The sequence below is a fragment of the Mercenaria mercenaria genome, chromosome 5 (genome assembly GCF_021730395.1).
Source record: "Mercenaria mercenaria strain notata chromosome 5, MADL_Memer_1, whole genome shotgun sequence".
Classification (NCBI taxonomy): domain Eukaryota; kingdom Metazoa; phylum Mollusca; class Bivalvia; order Venerida; family Veneridae; genus Mercenaria; species Mercenaria mercenaria.
In genome coordinates, this window is record NC_069365.1 from 5,287,062 (window position 1) to 5,308,715 (window position 21,654).

A 21,654-nucleotide genomic window follows, 5' to 3' on the forward strand; every position below is an offset into this window, starting at 1 on the left:
ATGGGGGTTTCGTTTTGAGGAGGCTACGTTTCTGGTGCGTGGCATTCCCTGTTTGATATTTTTCTTTGTTTTTTATACGTATATATTCTCTGTTAAATATTCATATCGCTCCATTTAGCATTATGCGTAGCTAGTTTGATTTTAGTTTGTGCTATGATACTTTCAGTTTGTTTTCGTTGTTTTATTTCTGATAAGAAATTTGCAATATGTGGTTTGCGTTTGTTCAGTTTGCATTTATATAAGAAATGTTTGGCCATTATTAGTATAAAATTTGCAATTTCTTTTGTTTTCGCATTACATTCTAGACCAAAAGCTATTATTCTGTAGTCAAGTTGTATGTTTATATTGTTGTCATGTAAGAAACATGTGACGTCTGACCAGAATGCTTGATTTACTGGGCATTCCCAGAACAAATGAATGAGTGTTTCAGTGTGCATATTACATAGGTCACAAAGACTTAAATTCACGATTTTGCATTTATGAACGAAGTCAATTTAGGGAGGATGCGTTTTATGAACTTGTATTGGAGCACACTTAGTTTGTTTGGTGTCAATGGTACCCCGAAAGGGGTTCATGTAGATAAGAGGCCATTCTAAACTTTCATATAAATTATTTCATTTATTTTCAGATTTGTTGATTATTTTTGTATTGCGTTTCAAATGAGTCAAGTACAAAAATTTATTTGGTTTGCGTAACTTATATGACCTGTTGAATGTTGGAACTTTCTGTTTGTTCAAGTCTTTTCGTTTGTAAATCTGCCTTCCATTGTCTAGGGATGCTTGAAATGAGAGAGAGATGTTTTCAGTAATTAGTTGTAGGGATACCATACAATCCTTTTAAGCCATCAAAGGTATGCATCGCTTCATTGTCTATATCATATTTTATTTTGTATTTCATGCCTTTAAAGTGCCATGTTTTGAAATAGACCGTTTCGTGATTTATTTTTATATGTTAGTTATTCCAGATAATTTCATTATTTATCTCTGTTGGTTTCAAAGTTTATTTCTGCCCAACTGGTTGCAATATCTTTTAAAAATCTGTTGTGTATTTTTTTATCAAATCATCTTTTGCACAGTTTCCTGCAAATAAAAGAATTTCATCATAAGCCTTAATTTCTTTTAAATAAATTTGTTTCCATATTGCAGTATCATCTTTAAATATTCGTTGATTGATGCAATGTATGACCTAACATTAATCATTTTTAAGCCTCCGTCTTTATAACCTTGTGTGATAACGTTTCTTGCAATTTTCTCAGGTTTTCCATCCCATAGAAATTCAAACAATGACTTTGTTATTAAACGTATTAGATGATCAGGTGGGTTTTCTAGTACAGTAAGAGAAAATATTATTTTGGGGAGTGCGAATGTTTTGATAACTGTTACTTTGCCATTTAACGTTAATTTGTGTTTTTTCCCCATTTGTTAAATGTCACAATCATTTCATTAATGTTCATGTTATAGTTTTGTTCGATTCGTGTTTGCAAGTCGTTAGTGAATGTTATACCTAATGTGCATGCTTGGTCAGATCTCCACTTAAATTGTTTCCTTTTCCAGAATATTTTCTCGTCATTTTATAGTGATCCAACCCGTAGTAATGTAGTATTTTGCATTTATCTTAAGGCCTGAAGAATCTCCAAAATAATCTATGACGTTTTAAAGATTAATTAGTGTTTTCTTAGTTCCGTTAGAAAGAAAGTTGCATCGTCTGCAAAGAGTGATTCTTTAAATTCAGTTCCATTAATTATTATGTCTGTTAAATATATTCTTTTTTATTGCTACTGAAAGTATCTCGATAGTGATTATTAATAGGTAGGAAGATAAGGGGCACCCTTGACGAACTCCACGTTCTATCTTAAAAAATTCCGAAAGGTGGCCGTTGTTGGTTATACAGCTTTACATATCATTGTAAAGTAATTAAATTCATTGTATTAGCGAAGTACCGAAGTTGAAGAATGTTAGTGAATCAAAAGCAAATTGAGGACTTATACTATCGAGCAAGGGATTCACCGTGATCTATCGCAAACCACCGCGGTCCGCTTAGATTTTCCCTCGCAATTTTTTACTGACAATTTATTGCCGTGTTTTATAATTCATCGCAATGCTCCGCTCACTTCAGTAGTCCCTTAGAGTGAAAAAAACAATCGCAATTTTCAATTCAATGTAAATATTTAAGCTAATGGTAAGACGGAAAAAGCAAACTACGAGCTCCGGACTGCATATCATTAACTTGCGGCTATTATTGCGTTGTGTCTGTCTCTCGTGCTTAATGTTTCGTGTCGTTTTAAACTCACTTAATAAAATCCTTAAGAAAAATAACAGCAAAATTGATTGTACGGAGTCTATTCGTAACAGGTGAGGAATTGTACAGAACCCCTTCGTCCCCTAACATCGGTTGTTACCAAGAGTCTATTAAACATGTATTACCTAAAGTATCATGTAAATAATCAGTATTTATATACTCCGACAATGTAACAATGGATGGAAACATGTTACAACGAGAACTGAACGCTTAAGCTTCATATTTTTCACATTTCATTTAATGCAATAAATTGTTGATGTAATACTCGCTAGCCAAAGTAATAAAATGCTTAGATGGTTGATTGCACAGGCCATATAGTTCAATCCCAGATTTATTTTGACTTCCAACGAGTCTATTGAATTTAGTTTAAGGTTTAGGAGTATATCACCAAAACACAAAAATATTTTATATACGAAAAACATCATTACCAACATTTTACCTAACAATTACATGTTCTGCCGTACTGTCCCGTACTGAAAATATTTTGAAAAAGTTGTCCCTCTTTGAAAATGAATGCCATTTGTAAAGAAATAAAAATAAACAATTGCTGAAAACTATGTTCCACTTAGTTATGTGAAATTTCAACACTCGCATGCTATTGCAAATGCATCAAAACAAACATGTGTAACAGTTCTTTGAAAATGGTGATTTTTTGAAGGCGTTTGACTGCCCGGAAGTGGGGCCTATTTAGGCAGTCCTTTTTTCGGAATTCAATGTTTATATTAGTATACTGACACTTGTTTTGTTGTTAACCAGGTTTTCAACGAAACCCTGAGTTATTAGATTGGGGTAGATGTCGGTCGGGCGGGCGGCGGTGGCGGCGGCGGCGTCAAACTGGTGTTTCCGGTCAATAACTTTTGTTTCGGTAAATATATTTGAATAAAACTTGGTATGTATGTAGCTTATATCAAGACAAAGGCTGGGATTGATTTTGGGGTTTCTGGGGTCAAGGTCAAGGTCACTGTTACTTTAAATAGAAAAAGGGTTTCCGGTGAATAACTTTTGTTTCGGTAAAGATATTTGAATATAACTTGGTATGTATGTAGCTTATATCAAGACAAAGGCTGTGATTGATTTTGGATTTTCTGAGGTCAAGGTCAAGGTCACTGTTACTTAAAATAGAAAAAGGGTTTCCGGTCAATAACTTAACTTAGGAATGAGCTATCATGATGAAACTTGGTGTATAGAAAACTTATATAAAGTTGTAGCTTGGGATTGATTTTGGGGTTTCTGGGATCAAGGTCAAGGTCATTGTTACTAAAAATAGGGTTAGGGTTAGGTTAGGATTAGGGTTAGCATATCTTCTACATGCATAGAGGGATTTTGATGAAAGTTGGCACAATTGTTCACCATCATGAGACGGAGTGTCATGCGCAAGAACCAGGTTCCTAGGTCTAAGGTCAAGGTCACACTTAGAGGTCAAAGGATACAAGAATGAAAACATTGTCCGAAGCATATCTTCTTCATACATAGAGGGATTTTGATGTAACTTGGCACAATTATACACCATCATGAGACGAAGTGTCTTGCGCAGTTCCCTTCTTTAGAATTACTTCCCTTTGTTGTTACTATAAATAGCTTATATTGTAACTTTTTCATTACTAGACGTAGGGAAAAATCGAGACCACTTTTCTGTAGTACAACATGCATGTTACATCCAATTTTGAGGTGTATTTTGACCAATCTCTACCTGGTAAGGATTTCTGTGTGGACTTAAAAGAAAAATTGTATTTTTTTTTTTTTTTTTTTGTATTTTTTTTTTTTTTTTTTTTTTTTTTTTTTTTTTTTTTTTTTTTTTTTTTTTTTTTTTAAGATTAACTTCCCTTAGTTGTTACTATAAATAACTTATATTGTAACTTTTTTGGCTGTGACTAAATACAGAGTTGGTGCGCCCGTGATATATTACAGACTCCGGTATATACCGGATTAACTAAATTTGAACAAAAATACCTTAAATGTACATATTTTGTAACCATGGTGATTCTAACCCTAACCTTTAGTCAGTATATTATGCACATTATACACTAAATGCGTGCGGACATGCAAGAAAATGAGTATTTTTGCCGTGCGTTCCATTTGATAATAATTCCGCGCATGCGCTGAACGGCTGCACCAACTCTGCAATGAGAAACATTCAACTTTTTTTATAATTGATCGTAGGGAAAAACCAAGACCACTTTTCTGTGGTACAACATAGTTGTTACTTTCTAATTTTAGGTGTATTTTAAGGTATCTCTACCTGGTAAGGAGATTTTTTGTGGACTTAGAAAAACAAAAAAATTACAATGATTACTAAACAACCACAAAATTAAAATTACATCTGCAAATACAGGTGCTAGAATAAAGAAATTTGCTGTGACGGGCGTATATTGTGACATTCTGGCACTCTTGTTTATTCTTATGAAAAGTGTTGAAAACCTGGTTTCGTGGCATTGCCGCGTTTCTTGTTTTTGTAATGATAGCGTGTATATTACTCTACAAAACAAGTGTCAGTATACTGATATGAGCATTGAATTCCAAAAAAGGACTGTCTAAATAGGCCCCACTTCCGGACAGTCAAGCGCCTTTAAAAACTCACCATTTTCAAGGAACTGTTACACATGTTTGTTTTGATGCATTTGTAATAGTGTGCGAGTGTTGAAATTTCACATAGCTAGGTAGAACACAGTTTTCAGCAATTGTTTATTTTTATTTCTTTACAAATGGCATTCATTTTTAAAGGGGGACAACTTTTTCAGAATATTTTCAGTATGGGACAGTACGGCAGAACATGTAATTGTCAGGTAAAATATTGGTAACGATGTTGTTCGTTTATAAAATATTTCTGTGTTTTGGTGATATACTCCTAAACCTTAATATTTGTGTATCTTTATCGACATTCGGCCCAAAGAGACAAGATTATAACAGGCACTGATGTCGTTACCTCTAATAAGAAGAATCAAACCAAGTCTGTATTTTGTCTTCTTGACTTCTATACTCAAATTCAGATGCATTCTATTTATGTTACATATTAGACTCAAAACCTAGTCACAATTTCGGATTTTGAAGAATCTTGTTTTACCACAACGTATGTTTTAGAAATTTTAAGTTGTGCATAAGAGCTATTAACTAAGCAAAGATAGGAAATTAGTACTCCATATTTAATATTTTCAAACTAACTTTTTGTGTAACTAACTACTTGATTATGTTATCGCTAAAAGTGAACTGATATCATCACTGGTATGGGACCAATGTTCATCCTACGGTAAACCAACCGCAGTACCATAATACTTGTAATTCACATGAGGGCAATAACGATCATATATTGCTCACCGGATTACAAATGCTCTTGATGACAAGAAAGTCAAGCAACTCGAGTACCAAATACTAACATCCTGATGATAATTTACATAATATGTGTGTTGACATGTGATAGTTTCATCACAATAAGTGTCTATAATTGATAGGTAAAGAGCATATAACAGTTCAATATATAATATAAGTTGTCTAAGGTCAGACTGCGATAACGTTTAAGGTCAGACGGGTATAAAACCATAGCACATTTGGATTTTATAGCCACATATGACCTACGCGTGTTCATGACCAGAAGTTACAAAATATCGCCAGAAATGAATAAAACAGAAGTTTATACAGTCACACATTCATATGTAGAAGCATTAATACAGTAGCTCGCAAACCAATACAACATCTAGAGTCAGTCAACACATGGAAATGTAACAATGCAGTCAAGTAATATCTTATGTTTTTCATGTTATTCAGCATTTAAACTCGTCTCTTTGTTTAAGAAAACATCAACGAGCTATTGCCGTCGCCGGCGTTCACGTTTGTTAAGATTTTGTTTATGTACGCTTTTGTTTTGATAATTTATACACATGTTTGACCAAGTCCTATAGCTTTAAAGCTTATGGCCTTTTGTACATTTTATATCAAGACCAACTGCTATGATTTATCATGGTTGCGTTCTAATTGTTTTAATTTTAAATGCATAATTCGCCCTTACCACGTATGTAGTTTGGTTGCAAGTTGCAAAGTAAAAGAGATAATCCTGACCAAATTTCTGAGGAGATATGTAATCGGATGTGAACCAAAACTGTCAGCGTTTGTGATAATGGTCAACCCCTAAATGGTTTTATTTGCAGACATATCATTCATATATATTTTATTAGTAATACGATTTTATTTGGCCGTTTACGATAGCAATTTAATTGAATAAGACTTACAAGAAATTAAAACTAACAGATTATACATTTGATAATGCTTTAATATTACGTTTTATACTGTGTACTATATAATGATGATAAGACTCTTGTGTTTTCTGACCAACTTCACATCCTCACATTTAACTTTATAATTAAGATATAAGATTAAAGGACCGGGTAGATAGACCGACGGACGTGTGAACGGATGCACGGACGGACGTATGGACAGACGAATTGCCGCGCGTACGGAATAAATGTACACTTTAATTAGTGCAAGATAATCTTTACTCTAGAAGACTGACAGGCAGAATTTATTCCAAATGTTGAGATCATATAACAACAATAAGGCTACTTACGCGTAACAAATAGGATTATGCAAAACGGGTCAACACCAAGTGGTGAATCTGCGGCATACGTTCCATTATCCTTGGTACTGATATTGCTAATGTCTATTATGATTATCCATTTATCGTTAGTATTTCGCAGAATGGTTATATGAAGTCTGTTCTCCCATTAATGGTCAGAAAATATCAAGTCATGATCGGTTATATTATCGTGAAGTGAATGTATGTTAAACAAAAGCCGGTAATATGGCGCGGCCGGTAATATGGCGCAAATGACGTCGCCATGTAAAACACGCGTTTGTGGCAAATTTGCTGAATAAAAACACGTTTAGGGAGGTACAAAACAGCGAAGTACATGAATGGTCGCCATAGAAATTTTAAGCAGGTGTTCAATTTACACTAAGCACATCTTTAGACTTTGGTACGACATCGAACATATGTTTCCACTACAACAAAAATATGCATACCACTGTATTATACGGCGCAAATGGGTTTGGGTGGATTGGAATTATCATAATATAAACCTTGAATACTTTTTAGGATTCATGTTTTCAGGCAGAAATTTAAAATCTGATGAAAAATCTTAATTCTGCAAATATTAAGCATGCGAACTAATGTTAAGATGTTATTGTCCTGTTGTTTTATTGTGTAATTTTGGACACCATGTTGCATTATTTTAGACTACTCTAATATTTTTATCACTTGAGATCACTCCTGTACTACTGATCCCTACTAGAATTACTAAAAACACTTAAAATATACATGTTGTACGTGCCAGTAGCTAAAATCTTTTTTATATGACTTATATTATACATTGCACACGGCTACGTCCTTTTGCACCATATTACCGGCAATGTAAACAGAGAGCGCGGAGAAGGGCTGTGTTGTTATAGACGTGAAAACATTTAATGTTCAATATTATATTTGCTTGAAAATCAGTATAATAGAGCAAGTGTTGTTTGTCTTTATAATGAATTCACATTTTGGTGAAAAAGTAGGCGTTTTAATATTTTTAGCAAATCAAAATGTCTTAACTGCGCCATATTACCGGCCACAGGACTATACTTTTGTATCTAGGGGCCATCCTGCTCAAGTTCAATTCATATTGGAAACGGCATGTAATCTGAAACATGGCAGTTGCTTCCTCTGGTACAAATACTGTCTGATTTATACCGCAATCTGTAAGAAAGAAGTTTCAAGTACAATAATATTGATATAAACAATAATAAATATTTATTTGAATATACATGTATATGGTATTTCAAACTTTAATCAAGTAATTTACAAACCTGCTAGTACGTGAAGTAATTTTGGTTTTAATTACCGTTGGAATTTTTACAGATAAGTATGTTATTACATTTAAATTAGTGTTAATGTCACTGAAGCGGTTGGTAGAAGGGATTTTTAATCATGTTGATAAATTGAGTATATACTAAAACGTAATTTGAAAATGAGACGCATTAAAGCTAGATGGATCCCTCATTTATTGTCGGACAAGCAAACACGTGTCCGACTTGAAACAGTCAGAAATCGGCTTCAAATGTTTCAAAAATACCATATAAAGCAGTTTTCGGACAATATTAATACAAAGACAAATACAAATACATGGCATTTATATAGCGCAAAAATTATAAAATATTCTATTGCGCTTTACAATTACATAACACACATTTAACATATATACATACAAAATATGAACAGGATTCTAGAACTTAGATTTAAAGATTTGGACATATATAAATACTATTTTACACCACTTCTGAATATTTTGTATTTTAACAAGACTACACTCATTGTTCATAAAACTGCCTAAATAAATGTGTTTTCAGTTTTGATCTAAAGCTGGCTTCAGACTGAATGTTTTTCAGATAGCTAGGCAGATCGTTCCACCATTTGGGACCAACGACTGCCATAGATCTGTCTGCTAGTTTTATTCGCCGTCTAGGGATGTTAAAGTTAGTGTCACTTTGTGAGCGAAGTCTGTATCGTTGTCGAGTAGGTACAAACATTTCCCTCAGATATACTGGAGCTGTACCATTGATGACACGGAAGACTATTACTAAAACTTTGAACATGACTCTAGCCTTAACTGGAAGCCAGTGTAATTCTTTCAGAAGTTCGGTACTTGGTTTTTCATAGGAAGCATTCTTGACTACTCTAGCGGCATGATTTTGGACTCGCTGTAGTTTATTGATTTGAAAGGCTGGAATTCCTGTAAATAAACTGTTGCAGAAGTCAATGTGAGAATGAACCAATCCATGCACTAATGATTCAGTTGACTTCTGTGTTAGATGTTTCCGTATAGCCCTAAGGTTTCGTAACTGTACATGAGCTATCTGACACTTTTTCTGAATGTGATGGTCAAAGTTGAGTGTACTGGTCATAGTTACACCTAGGTCTCTGACGTGATCGACGCATTTTACGTCACACCCTCCAACGTTTACACTTGTGATGTCCAATTTCGCTAACTGTTGTCTTGTTCCATACATAATAATTTCAGTTTTAGACTGATTCATTTTCAGTTTGAAGGTTGTCATCCATTTTATGATTTCATTTAGACAACTGTCGAGTTGTTTAAGAACAGTTGTCTCATTTTGAGAATTTCCCGCTTGAAGTTTTAACGCAATCTTGTGGTCGTCCGCGTATCCATAGAGATCAGCTGGATATTTCTGCACCACTCGGTTAAGATCCGATATATACAGGGTAAAGATCACAGGTCCGGCACAAGAACCCTGCGGGACACCAAACCTTAGTGGCTCCGTGTCAGATGCTGACTGTTCGACTAAAACTTTCATTGTTCTGTTCGTGAGATAAGATTCTATCCATTTCAAGGGAGTGCTATGTATACCAAAGTCATCTTGAAGGATTTGAATCAGTATCGGGATATCGATGGTATCGAACGCTGCACTCAAGTCGATCATGACCACGATTGTTATTTGATTTTCATCTATGGTTTCCAAAAGATCATTATACATTTTGACCATTGCTGTTTCAACCCCATGATATGTTCTATAGGCACTTTGGTAAGCTGGGAGGAGATTGTTAGCTTCAATATGCTTGTTGATTTGATTTAGTGCAGCTTTTTCAAGAATTTTGGAGAGGAATGTTAAATTTGACACTGGGCGATAGTTTTGCAGTTCAAGTGGGAGACCTTTCTTCTTCAACAAAGGTTTTATCACAGCACTTTTCCATTCATCAGGGAACACACCAGATAGCAGTGATCGATTTACAATTTCTGTCACAACGGAAACAAGTTGTGAAAAATGCTCCTTTAATTTCTTAGTTGGTATCACATCAAGTTCACAAGTTGTAGATTTTGATGCATATACAAGTTTCAAAATATCGTTTTCGGAAAGTGGTTTGAACGCAGTAAATGTATTCATAGTCACAGGTGGATTTGAGTAGGAAGAATTACCATTGAGTGTTTCAGTTGATATGTTGTCAAGATCATTTCTCAACTTGATTATTTTATCAGCAAAGTATCGTAGAAAGTCATTTGCCAAAGATACTGCACTTGTGTGCAATGGGAGCGGATTGTCTTTCGACCTTCCCAGTAAATCGGATGTTACGGCATACAGCTTTTTGATGTTTCCTTCTGCTTCTCCAATCTTGTTCTGGTAATACTCATCCTTGGCCCTAGAAAGCTCAGCGCTATATACATTTCTTACACCACTATACACTTTCTTTGAAAGGTCAGATTTGTCATTCATAAAGATTTTTTCTATTGATCGTTTGTATTGTTTCAGCTGTTTTAGGTATCCAGAGTACCAAGGAACTGTCGGTCTACAGAGAATAGTTCTTTCCTTTAGAGGGGCATGTTTCTGAACAATATCGGACGTGATTCTAGTGAACTCAGACACAAGATCATTGACATTGGAAGTGTTCACTACAATTTCATTTAATTGACCGAATTCTGATTGTAATATGTCACTTGATACAGATTTCCAATTGCGAGATTTGATTTCTTTCCTGATCAAGGGAGGGCGACACTGTTCAATGTTACAACTTACAAAGCAGTGGTCAGAGATGTAATAGTCTGGCAAAGGTTCTGAGACATTCACACGTTTGTCTTCTAGCTTTGTGATCATCAGGTCAAGAATATGACCACCAGAATGAGTAGGAGCATTGACATGTTGAACCAGTCCAAAAGATCTCAAACACTGCTGAAATTGTTTTGTGTAGCAGTCTGACTTATTATCCATGTGGATGTTAAAGTCACCTAACAGCACCAGAGACTCGGATCTTGACGTTATTTGTTCGAGAAACTCAGTGAATTCTGTCATAAACATAGCCTGAGTGGGTGTCTCTCCGAATATGGTGGTCTATATATACCAAAGATGTAGAGAATGAATGATTGACTACGTACTTTCCATTCAGCACATTCAAAAGACTGAAAGGTTTCTGCTGGGCATCTTGACACTTTGAGATTGTTTCTGTATAACAGGGCAAGTCCTCCACCTTTCCGGTCGGGTCTCGGGACATCATCAAAGCAGTAACCATCTTGTGACAATTCCCCCCTGACAACGTCATCACCATCCGGCTGTAGCCAAGTTTCTGTGATGGGCATTCAATAAAAATGAATGATCTAGTTTAATTTGGATCAAATTTGAACGTTCCTGTTGTTTCTTGTTTCTTTCTGTGTGCATTTGATATAAATGTATGATTTAGTTTAATTTGGGTCGAATTTGTCAAGTGAATATCAGCTTTAGATTTTATCCTCGGGCGACCAGCTCGTTTACCTCTGTATTTCAAAAGATTATACTTTTTCAACATAGCTAATGTTTTCTTTATTCGGTATTGTATACCTCCTAGGCACATCTCTATAATCCAGTAATTGGTCTCTACTGTATTGTCTACCTGTACACGGATTAGCCATAATTTCGAGTGAGATGTTGTTCACCAAAACTGACTGAAATTATTGAAACGCTACCCCAATATTTGTCAAATTACAATTGTTTTACATCAAAGTTATTCGTAAATCCAATGATAATTCCACAAAATAAATTCTGCAGAATGTTGGTTACCAGTTTATTAAAAACTGAGTCAAAAATCCAATCTCTAGAATCACTGGTTTTTGCAAAATAATCCAATTTTGCAGAGCAGAAAAAAATGCAGCCTACACCTGGCGCAAGACTACTACTATATATTACTGGAGATGAGACATGGGTACACCTTTTTGAGCCTACTAGGAACAAAAAAGTGCTTCCAAAACTGCTGCCGCCGCCCCTCAATTGCCAAAAGAGAAAGCAATGTTTGCTTTTTTCTTTGATATCCGTGGTCAGATTATTCAACTGGTTGTACCAAATAGAAAATCTGTGACTGGATTATTTTATAAAGAGAAAGTGTTGAGGAAACTTAAACAACAATGTTTTAAACGACGCCCACACACTGGGTTTATGCACCTATCCCTGCTAGACGACAGCTCCCCTGCTGTTGTGACCTGCTTTTTAAAAAAGAAATGGATTCGAGTTTTTCCACATGCACCGTATTCCCCAGACCTAGCCGTGTGGCTATTTCTTGTTTCCTAGATTGGAAAAAGAACATTTAGCTGGTAGACATTATAGGTCCCGACAGGCCCTGGGATCCGATGTTTATCAGTGTATATGCTGGGTATACCTGAAAATGAGTATGAAAATGCCTTAAAATTGGATTAAACGTTTGAAACTTTGTGTACGTAGCAAGGGTGATTATTTTGAGGGTATGACGCACAAGTAAATTAAAATCTATCAAACGCGCACTTTTTATTACCCCAGTTGCATTACTTTTGAAATGCCCCTCGTATATCACATGCTATAATTATTTGCACTATCACGGATTATGTAAAGCACAGTATTAATACCAGCTTGAAGGTGACATTGTGTATTGTATGCTAATGATGCTCAATGCAAAGATGGATAAAAATAATATTGAATACGGTAATACTTTCTCTTACACCATAAGGCAGTCTAAGTACTTGGAATTTTCCTATACGTTTAATGACTTCATGTGGTGGTAAAATGGTCCCGGGTTGTTATATGTGCTAGTTCTTTTGCAGTCCAGCCGTAATAGAGTTACAGGCAGTGAATTTGCCATTTCATTTCCGCTGATGAGTCCGTTCTGCTGTTAATTCGCTTGGTTGGTTTGTGCTACCAGTTTTTTTATTGTTGTTTTTTTTTGTATAGAAGAAACAAAACTTGATATATATGATGTTATAAATGTACCTGGATATAAATTTTACTCAAAACCTAGGTCCGAAAAGTATTTTAAGAAATCTGGAGGACTTGGTATTTTTGTTAAAAACTCAGTTTCAGAAAATGTTGAAATATTGTAATCAAATAGTGGATATATTTTATGGTTGAAAATTAAATGCACCATTCTCGGTAGAGAAGATAACCTGCTTCTTGGAGCCGTTTACGTTCCTCCGGTGCAATCTCGTTTTTATACAGAAGATGAGTTTTATTGTATTTTGATAGGCGATGTCAATGCCCATACATCGTCCCTCCCTGATTATGCCAGTTTCGATAATTTTTTAACGGAACATTTTGACCTAGATGAAAATTTTGTAAGTGATTTCAATACTGCTGACTGGTTAGAGGAAAATAATTTGCAGTTAAAAAGAAACTCATCTGATAGTAAGATTAATGCTATTGGTTTAAAACTTTTAGAACTTTGTAAATGTAATAACCTTTTTATTGCAAACGGTAGAATTGGCGAAGACCGGTCAATCGGCAAATGTACTTTTAGAGAAACTTCTGTTATAGACTACGTGTTATTTTCTTGTCACAGTTTTAATTGTATCTCAGATTTTCAAATTATTCATGTAGATCACTTATTCTCCGATGGTCACTCCGCCCTGACCTTAACCTTGAGTATCCCGGTTTCGGCGAACCGTGAAGTCACGCTAAGGTCTGTCATTAAGAATGGCCCTCTCCTGAAACCCCCAAAATGGGAAAACGACAAAAATGATGCTTTTATAGCAAATTTGAATCAAGACGAGTTACACGAAATAAATGTAAAATTACGATAAATGTAAAATTACAGGATCTTACTATTAACCCTACGAAAAATGAAATAAATGAAATTGCGGATAGCATCGGAATACTATTTAATTATTCAGCGATTAAAACTATCAAACGAAACGAATTTCCGCAACATTCTTACAACGATCAAAAACACGTCTTATCATAAACCATGGTTTGGGCCTCAGTGTAAAAAGGCGAGACGGAAATATCATATCGCGCGGAGAAAGTATTTCATTCATAAAAAACGATCAATATAGGTCACAATAGCGTAAACCCTATATATTCTATATAAAACAGACAATGTTTACAGAGTTTTCACATATAGCCAGGCCCATTTTAAATTGCAATTCCTTACCTCATTGTAAAGAGTAGTCTTTAAACCATCAAAAAATGTAAAGAAAAGTAGGGGTCATGTATCTTCTAAGAAAGATTTCTCCTGTCACTTTTGTTTACTGTAAAACTACATCAAAAATGACCTGGTCATGAACCCATATTACTACGCTTGCTGTCATTGGATTTTACTTCACAAAATACAGCCTTCCCTCTTGATTTTTCTACTAGAATGTCAGCATTATATCCACACTGAAATTTAAAACAAAAATAGCACTAGCAAATACCTGAATTGCCATCTCAGATGAAAAAAATAGTCCCAAATTAACTGTCCGCCATTATGCGACTAGACCAGATGGTACCCAAGCTGGTTCCTTTAGTTTAGTTAGGCCTATAAGGTGGCAGGGGAGTGCAAATTTGTGAATTCCACATTGACGTGTGGGTACCAGTGTTGAAATATCCATAGAATTCTCGTTTTTGCTTATTTTTCTTTGAAACTACTATGGACCATTGCAGATACTATAGACTACATAAAGACACCTCTCCGGTCCTATGCACCTGTCGCTTTCCATGCCAGATGTAGTGAAAATCGGCCACAGCATCCAAATTTTATAGACCAAAATAGCCTAACCGGGCCTCACTTTGAATTCTGCCATTCATCCATTTCTATTTTTAAATCCAATTTCGTAGCATATATGTATAGTATGAACATAGATGCATACCCAGGTGGTGTGGAATGTGTCTTGAAAAAAAATGTGGATGGATGTTCTGATATTTATGTTTTAGCCTCAACCGGAAGTACGGAGCTAGGAATTTTAAAACACCCGTCATGTAGAATCATTAACCGTTTCACATTCCCCAGATAAATTAAAGAATTTATAATGATAAATAACCAGTAAGATAGATATGCCTTTATATCTACCCTGTTCTGTTTATACAGAAAATCGACAGGGGCCAAACTACGAAACCGCTCCCCTGCCACCTTAAGTTTTTTAGATGTTTAAATAGAATAAAATGTAACCTGTCCTGAATCGTAAGACACTTAAATCCCGAAATCAACTGAACAAAAAGCGTTGCCGTAATTTACAAGATAGCCGGTGAATAAGCCAACAAAAATGCCCACCCCTCCACGCAAGAATCAGCCAAAATTTGCATTCTGAATCAAAGTAACCCCGAAAAACTATTCACTGCCTTTAGAGTTAATTTAACATGATATTTACATTTTAAAGCCTTTCAAATGTTAAAACGATACACTTCTAACATAATTCTGGTATACATATGCAAATTACCGTATTTAACCTATCGGGACACCCCTTAAAGGCCACCCATCCATCCTTTGGGGCCACCCCAGCCACTATATAGCTTGATGACATTGCTAGATATAGACACATGTGCTACTTTTAAACAAAATGGCATAAAAGTCATTATCTAGGCACTATTTTCTTCTTTTGGCCGTTTTATGATACGAATCCTACTGGCTGGGGGTCCTTAGCTTCACTGTTATATGGCCACCCACTGCCATTTTGGGACTCGCCAGGCCGAATTTAGTACTCAGAAATAAATAAAAACCACTATATGTTACAGTTCATTCCGTAATGGGTTGCAATAAATGCAAAAAGTCAATATTTGAGTGGTTTGGAATGTTGTCTATTTTCCTTAAGTGGTAGGGGAGTGCAAATTTGCGAATTCCACATTGACGTGTGGGTACCAGTGTTGAAATATCCATAGAAATCTCGTTTCTGCTTATTTTTCTTTGAAACTACTATGAACCATTGCAGATACTATAGACTACATAAAGACGCCTCTCCGGTCCTATGCACCGGTCGCTTTCCATGCCAGATGTAGTGAAAATCGGCCACAGCACCCAAATTTTATAGACCAAAAATAGCCTAACCGGGCCTCACTTTGAACTGTGCCATTCATCCATTTCTATTTTTAAATCCAATTTCGTAGCATATATGTATAGTACGAACATAGATGCATACCCAGGTGGTATGGAATGTGTCTGCCAACCACCACTTTATTTCCCTAATTTTCACTTGAAAAAAATGTGGATGGATGACAGCCGCGCGTCTGGCCGACTTTTTGTTCTGATATTTATAGAGAAGTACGAAACCGCTCCCCTGCCACCTAAGTGTGAATTGAACCGTGCCAGTAAGACATATAAACAAACGCTAAACACGCATATTCATAAACAAAGAACGCGAAACGAATGTAAATTAAGAGAGATGCACTCTAAACGGCCTAAAGAGTTTTGGAAAGTCCTGCACAAATTAAATTCTTCCCCTACAGCCGAAAATACGCCCGATATTCAAACATTTTACGATCATTTTAAAAATGTAAACGCCGAAAATATATACGAAGACACCGAGAATTTTGATATGTTAAATGTTCATTTACAAAACAACGAGGATTTGAACAGTAGAATCTCGATCGAAGAAATTAAAAAGATGATAAATAAAAGTAATAATTCGAAAGCCGCGTCCCCCCAAGACTACATATACACGTACAATGAATACATTAAAAGTACTAAGGAGTTTATGATCCCTATCTATCGTGACTTTTTTAATAAGATCTTTGACTCAGGTATTTTACCAGGTACTTGGTTAATTGGGACTATTATCCCAATATATAAGAAGAACGGGTCCCCCCGGGATCCAGTAAATTATAGGCCAATAACTTTACTAAGTTGTTTAGGTAAACTCTTTACTGCTATACTTAATGAACGAATTAATAACTTTTTGTTAAGAAATAAAATCCTTAACGAAAATCAGGCAGGCTTTAGGTCAAAATATTTAACAGCTGATCATGTTTTTATATTAAAATTTTTAATTGACAAAGTTAAAGCACAAACGAACAGGTTGTTCTGCTCTTATATTGGTTTTTCAGTTGCCTTTGATAACATATGGCGGGTAGGTCTCTGGGGAAAACTACTTAAGACTGGCATTAATGGTAAACTTTTTCAGATCATCTACAATATGTACCAAGATATTAAGTCATGTGTATCTGTCAATAACAACATTTCTCCATTTTTCAAAAGCTTCTGCGGGGTCAGACAAGGGGAAAATCTTTCCCCTGTCTTATTTTCTATCTATCTTTATGATCTGGAAGAGTATTTAGCTTAAAAAAACCAGGGTATTGATATTGAGAAAACTGATGATAATATAATATCTTATAATTCATTAAAAATCACTCTTTTATTGAATTTTCGGCCACCTGGCCTTTATCAAAACATGAAAAGTCATTGATACAGCTATGTAACATCCATTTTATAATACTTGATTGAGACAAAACAAGTATTATAAAATGGATGTTACATAGCTGTATCAATGACTTTTCATGTTTTGATAAAGGCCAGGTGGCCGAAAATTCAATAAAAGAGTGATTTTTAATGAATTATTACATCTACTTCCCTATGGAAGATCTTTGAATGAATATATATAATATCTTATTTAAAATTGTTTGTGTTGTTATACGCAGACGACACTGTAATAATTAGTGAAAATCAAGATACATTTCAAAGTCTACTTAATGATTTTAACGATTATTGTGACCAGTGGAAAATGACCACAAAATTGAATAAAACAAAAATAATTGTTTTCGGAAGTAATAAACCAGACAAATATAAATTCTTTATCAACGGTAAACTTGTAGAAACGGTTAAAGAGTATAAATACCTGGGTACTTTGTTTTCGTCATCTGGCAGTTTTCTAAATGCTCGAAAATTAATTGCAAGCCAAGCAAATAAAGCCATGCACATGCTTTACACTAGAATTTATAACTTGGATTTGCCACTAGACATTCAGTTGAAGCTTTTTGACCAAAGTATTTTACCAATCCTTACATATAACTGCGAAATTTGGGGTTTTGAAAATCTGGATTTGATCGAAAAAATTCATAATGATTTTCTTAGAAAAATTACAAAAAGTAAAAAGAGCACGCCACTCTATATGTTGTACGGGGAATTGGGTCGGTATCCACTCGAGATTGTTGTCAAAACAAGAATGATTGGCTTCTGGTGCAAACTATTGACAGGTAGTTCCGATAAAATTTCTCGAATATGTTATGAAAATATGCTAAATTCTATTATTAACTACAAGTGGTTAAATTGTATCAAAAATAGTTTAAATCAAACTGGTAAAACATATATTTGGGCACACCAAGGAACAATAAATTTGACTCATACGGAAAAAAGTGTTAAAAGAACACTTATTGACCAGTTAATTCAGAAATGGCACGGGCAACTTGCAAATTCTTCAAAAGGTATTAACTATAGACTACTAGTATTTAAAAGTGAAATTAAATTTGAACCATATTTAAGTATACTGTCAGACAACCTCCGTTACTCACACTTTCATTTTAGGACGGGAAATCATAGGTTTCCTGTAGAAACGGGACGGTGGCGTAACTCAAACCTCCCATATGAAGCCCGTAAATATAATATGTGCAGTCTGAATGAAGTTGGCGATGAGTTTCATGACCTCTTTGTATGCCCATTTTTTTTTGCATCCAAAGAAAACATTATATACCAATTTATTACTATAACAGGCCGAATACTTTGAAATTTAAGGACTTGCTTTCAACAGGACACTTACATCTCTTTAGAAATATAACACTATTTGTACGTTGTATTATGCAACATTTTAAAATGCAAGTTAGATAGAATAGAAAAAAATGAAAGTGCATTTATTTTTAACTCACCCGAACATGTGTATGTAATCCAAATTAGAATATCGTCTTCAAAGAATTAGCATTTTTCCCTTCATAAATCATTCACATGAAATAAAGTCCCATTTTTTGTTTCGCTATAATTTTACTATATTGTTTTGACATTATGTTCACAAAAACACTTGACACACTTTTTGGTCCGAGAGCTCACGGACTTTTATTGCAACAATTGAGGCCAAAAGAAATTTATACATTTTTGGAAACAATATTTCATATCCTCCATGAAAACCCATTTCTTAAGTGTCAAAGCCGTGCATATCTATATTTTGTTCACTTATGTTTGTAACAGGGGCGGTAAATCTCACTTGTGAAAATATTAGGGGGTAGGGTAACGTTTACGTCTACTAGTTTTTTTACTGTTTAATTACAGTAACTATTTGATTGTCAGTAAATGTATATATGTCAAACAATGACAACAATAAGAAATTCAGCAAAATGGAATGAAGGGCAAACTTGATATTTAAGGTCAAAGTTCAAATTTATGTGAAAATCACAAAAATTGGCATACTTGAAATTTATTTTTATACTTAGAAAAAAGTTTGTTATCATAAGTCACATATTTTATCTATGTAATGTGTATATATCAGCAAAAATCAGAAATACAAATATTATTGCAAAAAATCAAGGTCAGTCTTGATAATTGAAGGTCAAAGTTCATTTTCATGTGAAAACTGTTACCTTTCTAATCTGTTTAATATGTCTTCACATTATTAGTCACTGAAGTTAATTCGTTTTAATGTTTGTATGTCAGGCAAAGTCAGAAGTGCAGATGTAACCCCAAAACCGCAATTGGTAAAGCTAATATCAAAGGTCAACAGTCAAATTTGTGTTAGAAAATGCATAAATAGATTCCTGTTTGAAAAATAACAGATTATAAGATTCTTTCACTGGTTATAGGTGCAGATGGGAATTTCCGGCCTAAAGGGTAACTGTTTAGGCGGTAACGAGGTTCCTACCGAGTTACCGCCTAAACAGTTACCCGAGAGCCGGATATTCCCATCTGCACCTATTACCAGTGACGGAATCTTTTTCTTGCATACCGATATCAAGGTATAATAATAAAAATAAAATCAGTCGAACGGCTTTCTTTTTAGAACTATTTCTTATAGCAGCGTATTTAAACAAAGCGCGGGAAATCAACGTCCGTAAACAGGAAAGACGTCATGACGTTTCAAAGACAAATAACAATGTTTAGTTCCGGTTTTGTTTTATCAGTTCCAGCGTATCGTTATGAAATTTTGATAAAATAACGTATTTTGAATCGAGAAATATACTATCAGGAACAAAGAGGAACTGTCAAGGTACTGGATTTGTATTCCGTTTTTCGAAATAAAATATAAATAACTACATAAATCTTCTACATATATGTAGTTCGTAATACGTCATTTACTGCACGAGAGTCATCTTACACCCCGGGGTGTAAGATGGATTTTTCCAGCACCGGTAAAAATACCGGAAATCCCCGTCTGGTATGCAAGAAACCTTTTTTCATTATAAGTAATTACTCGTGATTTAGTTTAATGTATATATGTCCCACAATGTCAGCAATAAAATATAGACTGGAATGAGTCAAGTTCAAATGTGATATTAAGGGTCAAAGGTCATTTTCAAGTACAGGAATGAAAAAAATAGCTCTTTAACTTTTCTCTTTGTTGATAATATCTTGTCCATATTAGTCAGTGATATCAGTTCATTTTAATGTATAAATGTTAGGCAATGTCTGGTATGCATATACAATTTAAACATAATATCAAAGGTCAAAGGTCAAAAAGGTGAGTAAAATGTTGCAATAGTATAACTTGTTTGTAATGATTATTATTGTTCAAAAGTATTTGTTTTGTCATTTTAGTAACTGATCAGTGTTCATTTTACTGTATATATGTCAGATGATGTCATGGAAGAGAAAATATGTCAAGGTCAAACCTGTTATTGAAGGTTAGGGGTCATTTTTGTATAAAGAGCACAAATTGCAGCATACTTACTAATTGCTTTGTTAAAAAATAGCTTGTTGTTATTATTCATTGTTACCAATTTACTTTAATGTATACATGTCAAGCAAGGTCAGCCTATCCCAATAAGTCAGAGGCAAACCTATTATTAAAGGTCAAAGGTCAAAGCTGTGTAAAAATTCGCAAACAACAGCATTTTTGCAATATTTCTTTATTGTTTTAGGGTATTTTTGTCACTAGTTAAACTGATCATTATTCATTGTAAAATATCTATAACAGACAATATCACTTTTGAAATAATAATGAAAAAAATGGTCACGGGGAAACCTGACATTAAAGGTCAAAGGTCATTTTTATGTAAAAAAGTTCAAAATACAGCATATTTATTTTTTTCTTCGTTAAAAATTAACTTGTAATTTTTTTCATTGAAAATATTTTTTTCTTATTTATAATTGTAAGGCAATTTCAGCAATGCAGATCTAATTTAAAAACAGTGAATGGTAAAGCCTACTAGGTAAAATGTCAAATTTGTGTGAAAGATCGCAAAAGTAGCATTTTTGCAATACTTTTCATTGTTTAAAGGTATTTTGTCATTAATATATAGGATCAATGTCAACAATGAAGATACCATCAGACATGAGTCTATAGATCAACCCTGATGTTAAAGGCCAAAATTCATTTTCGGGTAAAAATTCAAAAGTTAGCACTGCTGTTTTTGTTTCTTGGATAAAAAATATCTTGTCGTAACTTGATGTTAATTCATTTTAATGTTAACCTTTACTTACTTACTTACCTACTGCGTTTC

The 21,654-nt window shown here is 34.5% G+C and overlaps 1 protein-coding gene and 1 long non-coding RNA gene across 3 annotated transcripts in view; one reads left to right on the forward strand and one right to left on the reverse strand.

Annotated features, from left to right (window-relative positions):
- LOC123556321 (uncharacterized) overlaps positions 1-21,654 on the forward strand; it is a 139,501-nt gene that overhangs the window by 74,471 nt on the left and 43,376 nt on the right. The window contains exon 1 of one of the 2 annotated variants that reach the window (XM_045346941.2): positions 12,669-12,756. The exons of the other annotated variant lie outside the window; for it this stretch is intronic. Coding sequence (XP_045202876.1) covers positions 12,708-12,756 — 49 coding nt within the window. The 5' untranslated portion in view covers positions 12,669-12,707. Of the gene's footprint in view, positions 1-12,668; positions 12,757-21,654 lie in introns of those variants that run through there. 2 annotated transcript variants of the gene reach the window in all.
- LOC128556846 (uncharacterized) lies at positions 4,024-4,743 on the reverse strand. Its single transcript, XR_008370865.1, has 2 exons — positions 4,438-4,743; positions 4,024-4,154 (listed from the first exon to the last, which is right to left on the reverse strand). It is a non-coding gene; the product is annotated as an uncharacterized LOC128556846 (long non-coding RNA).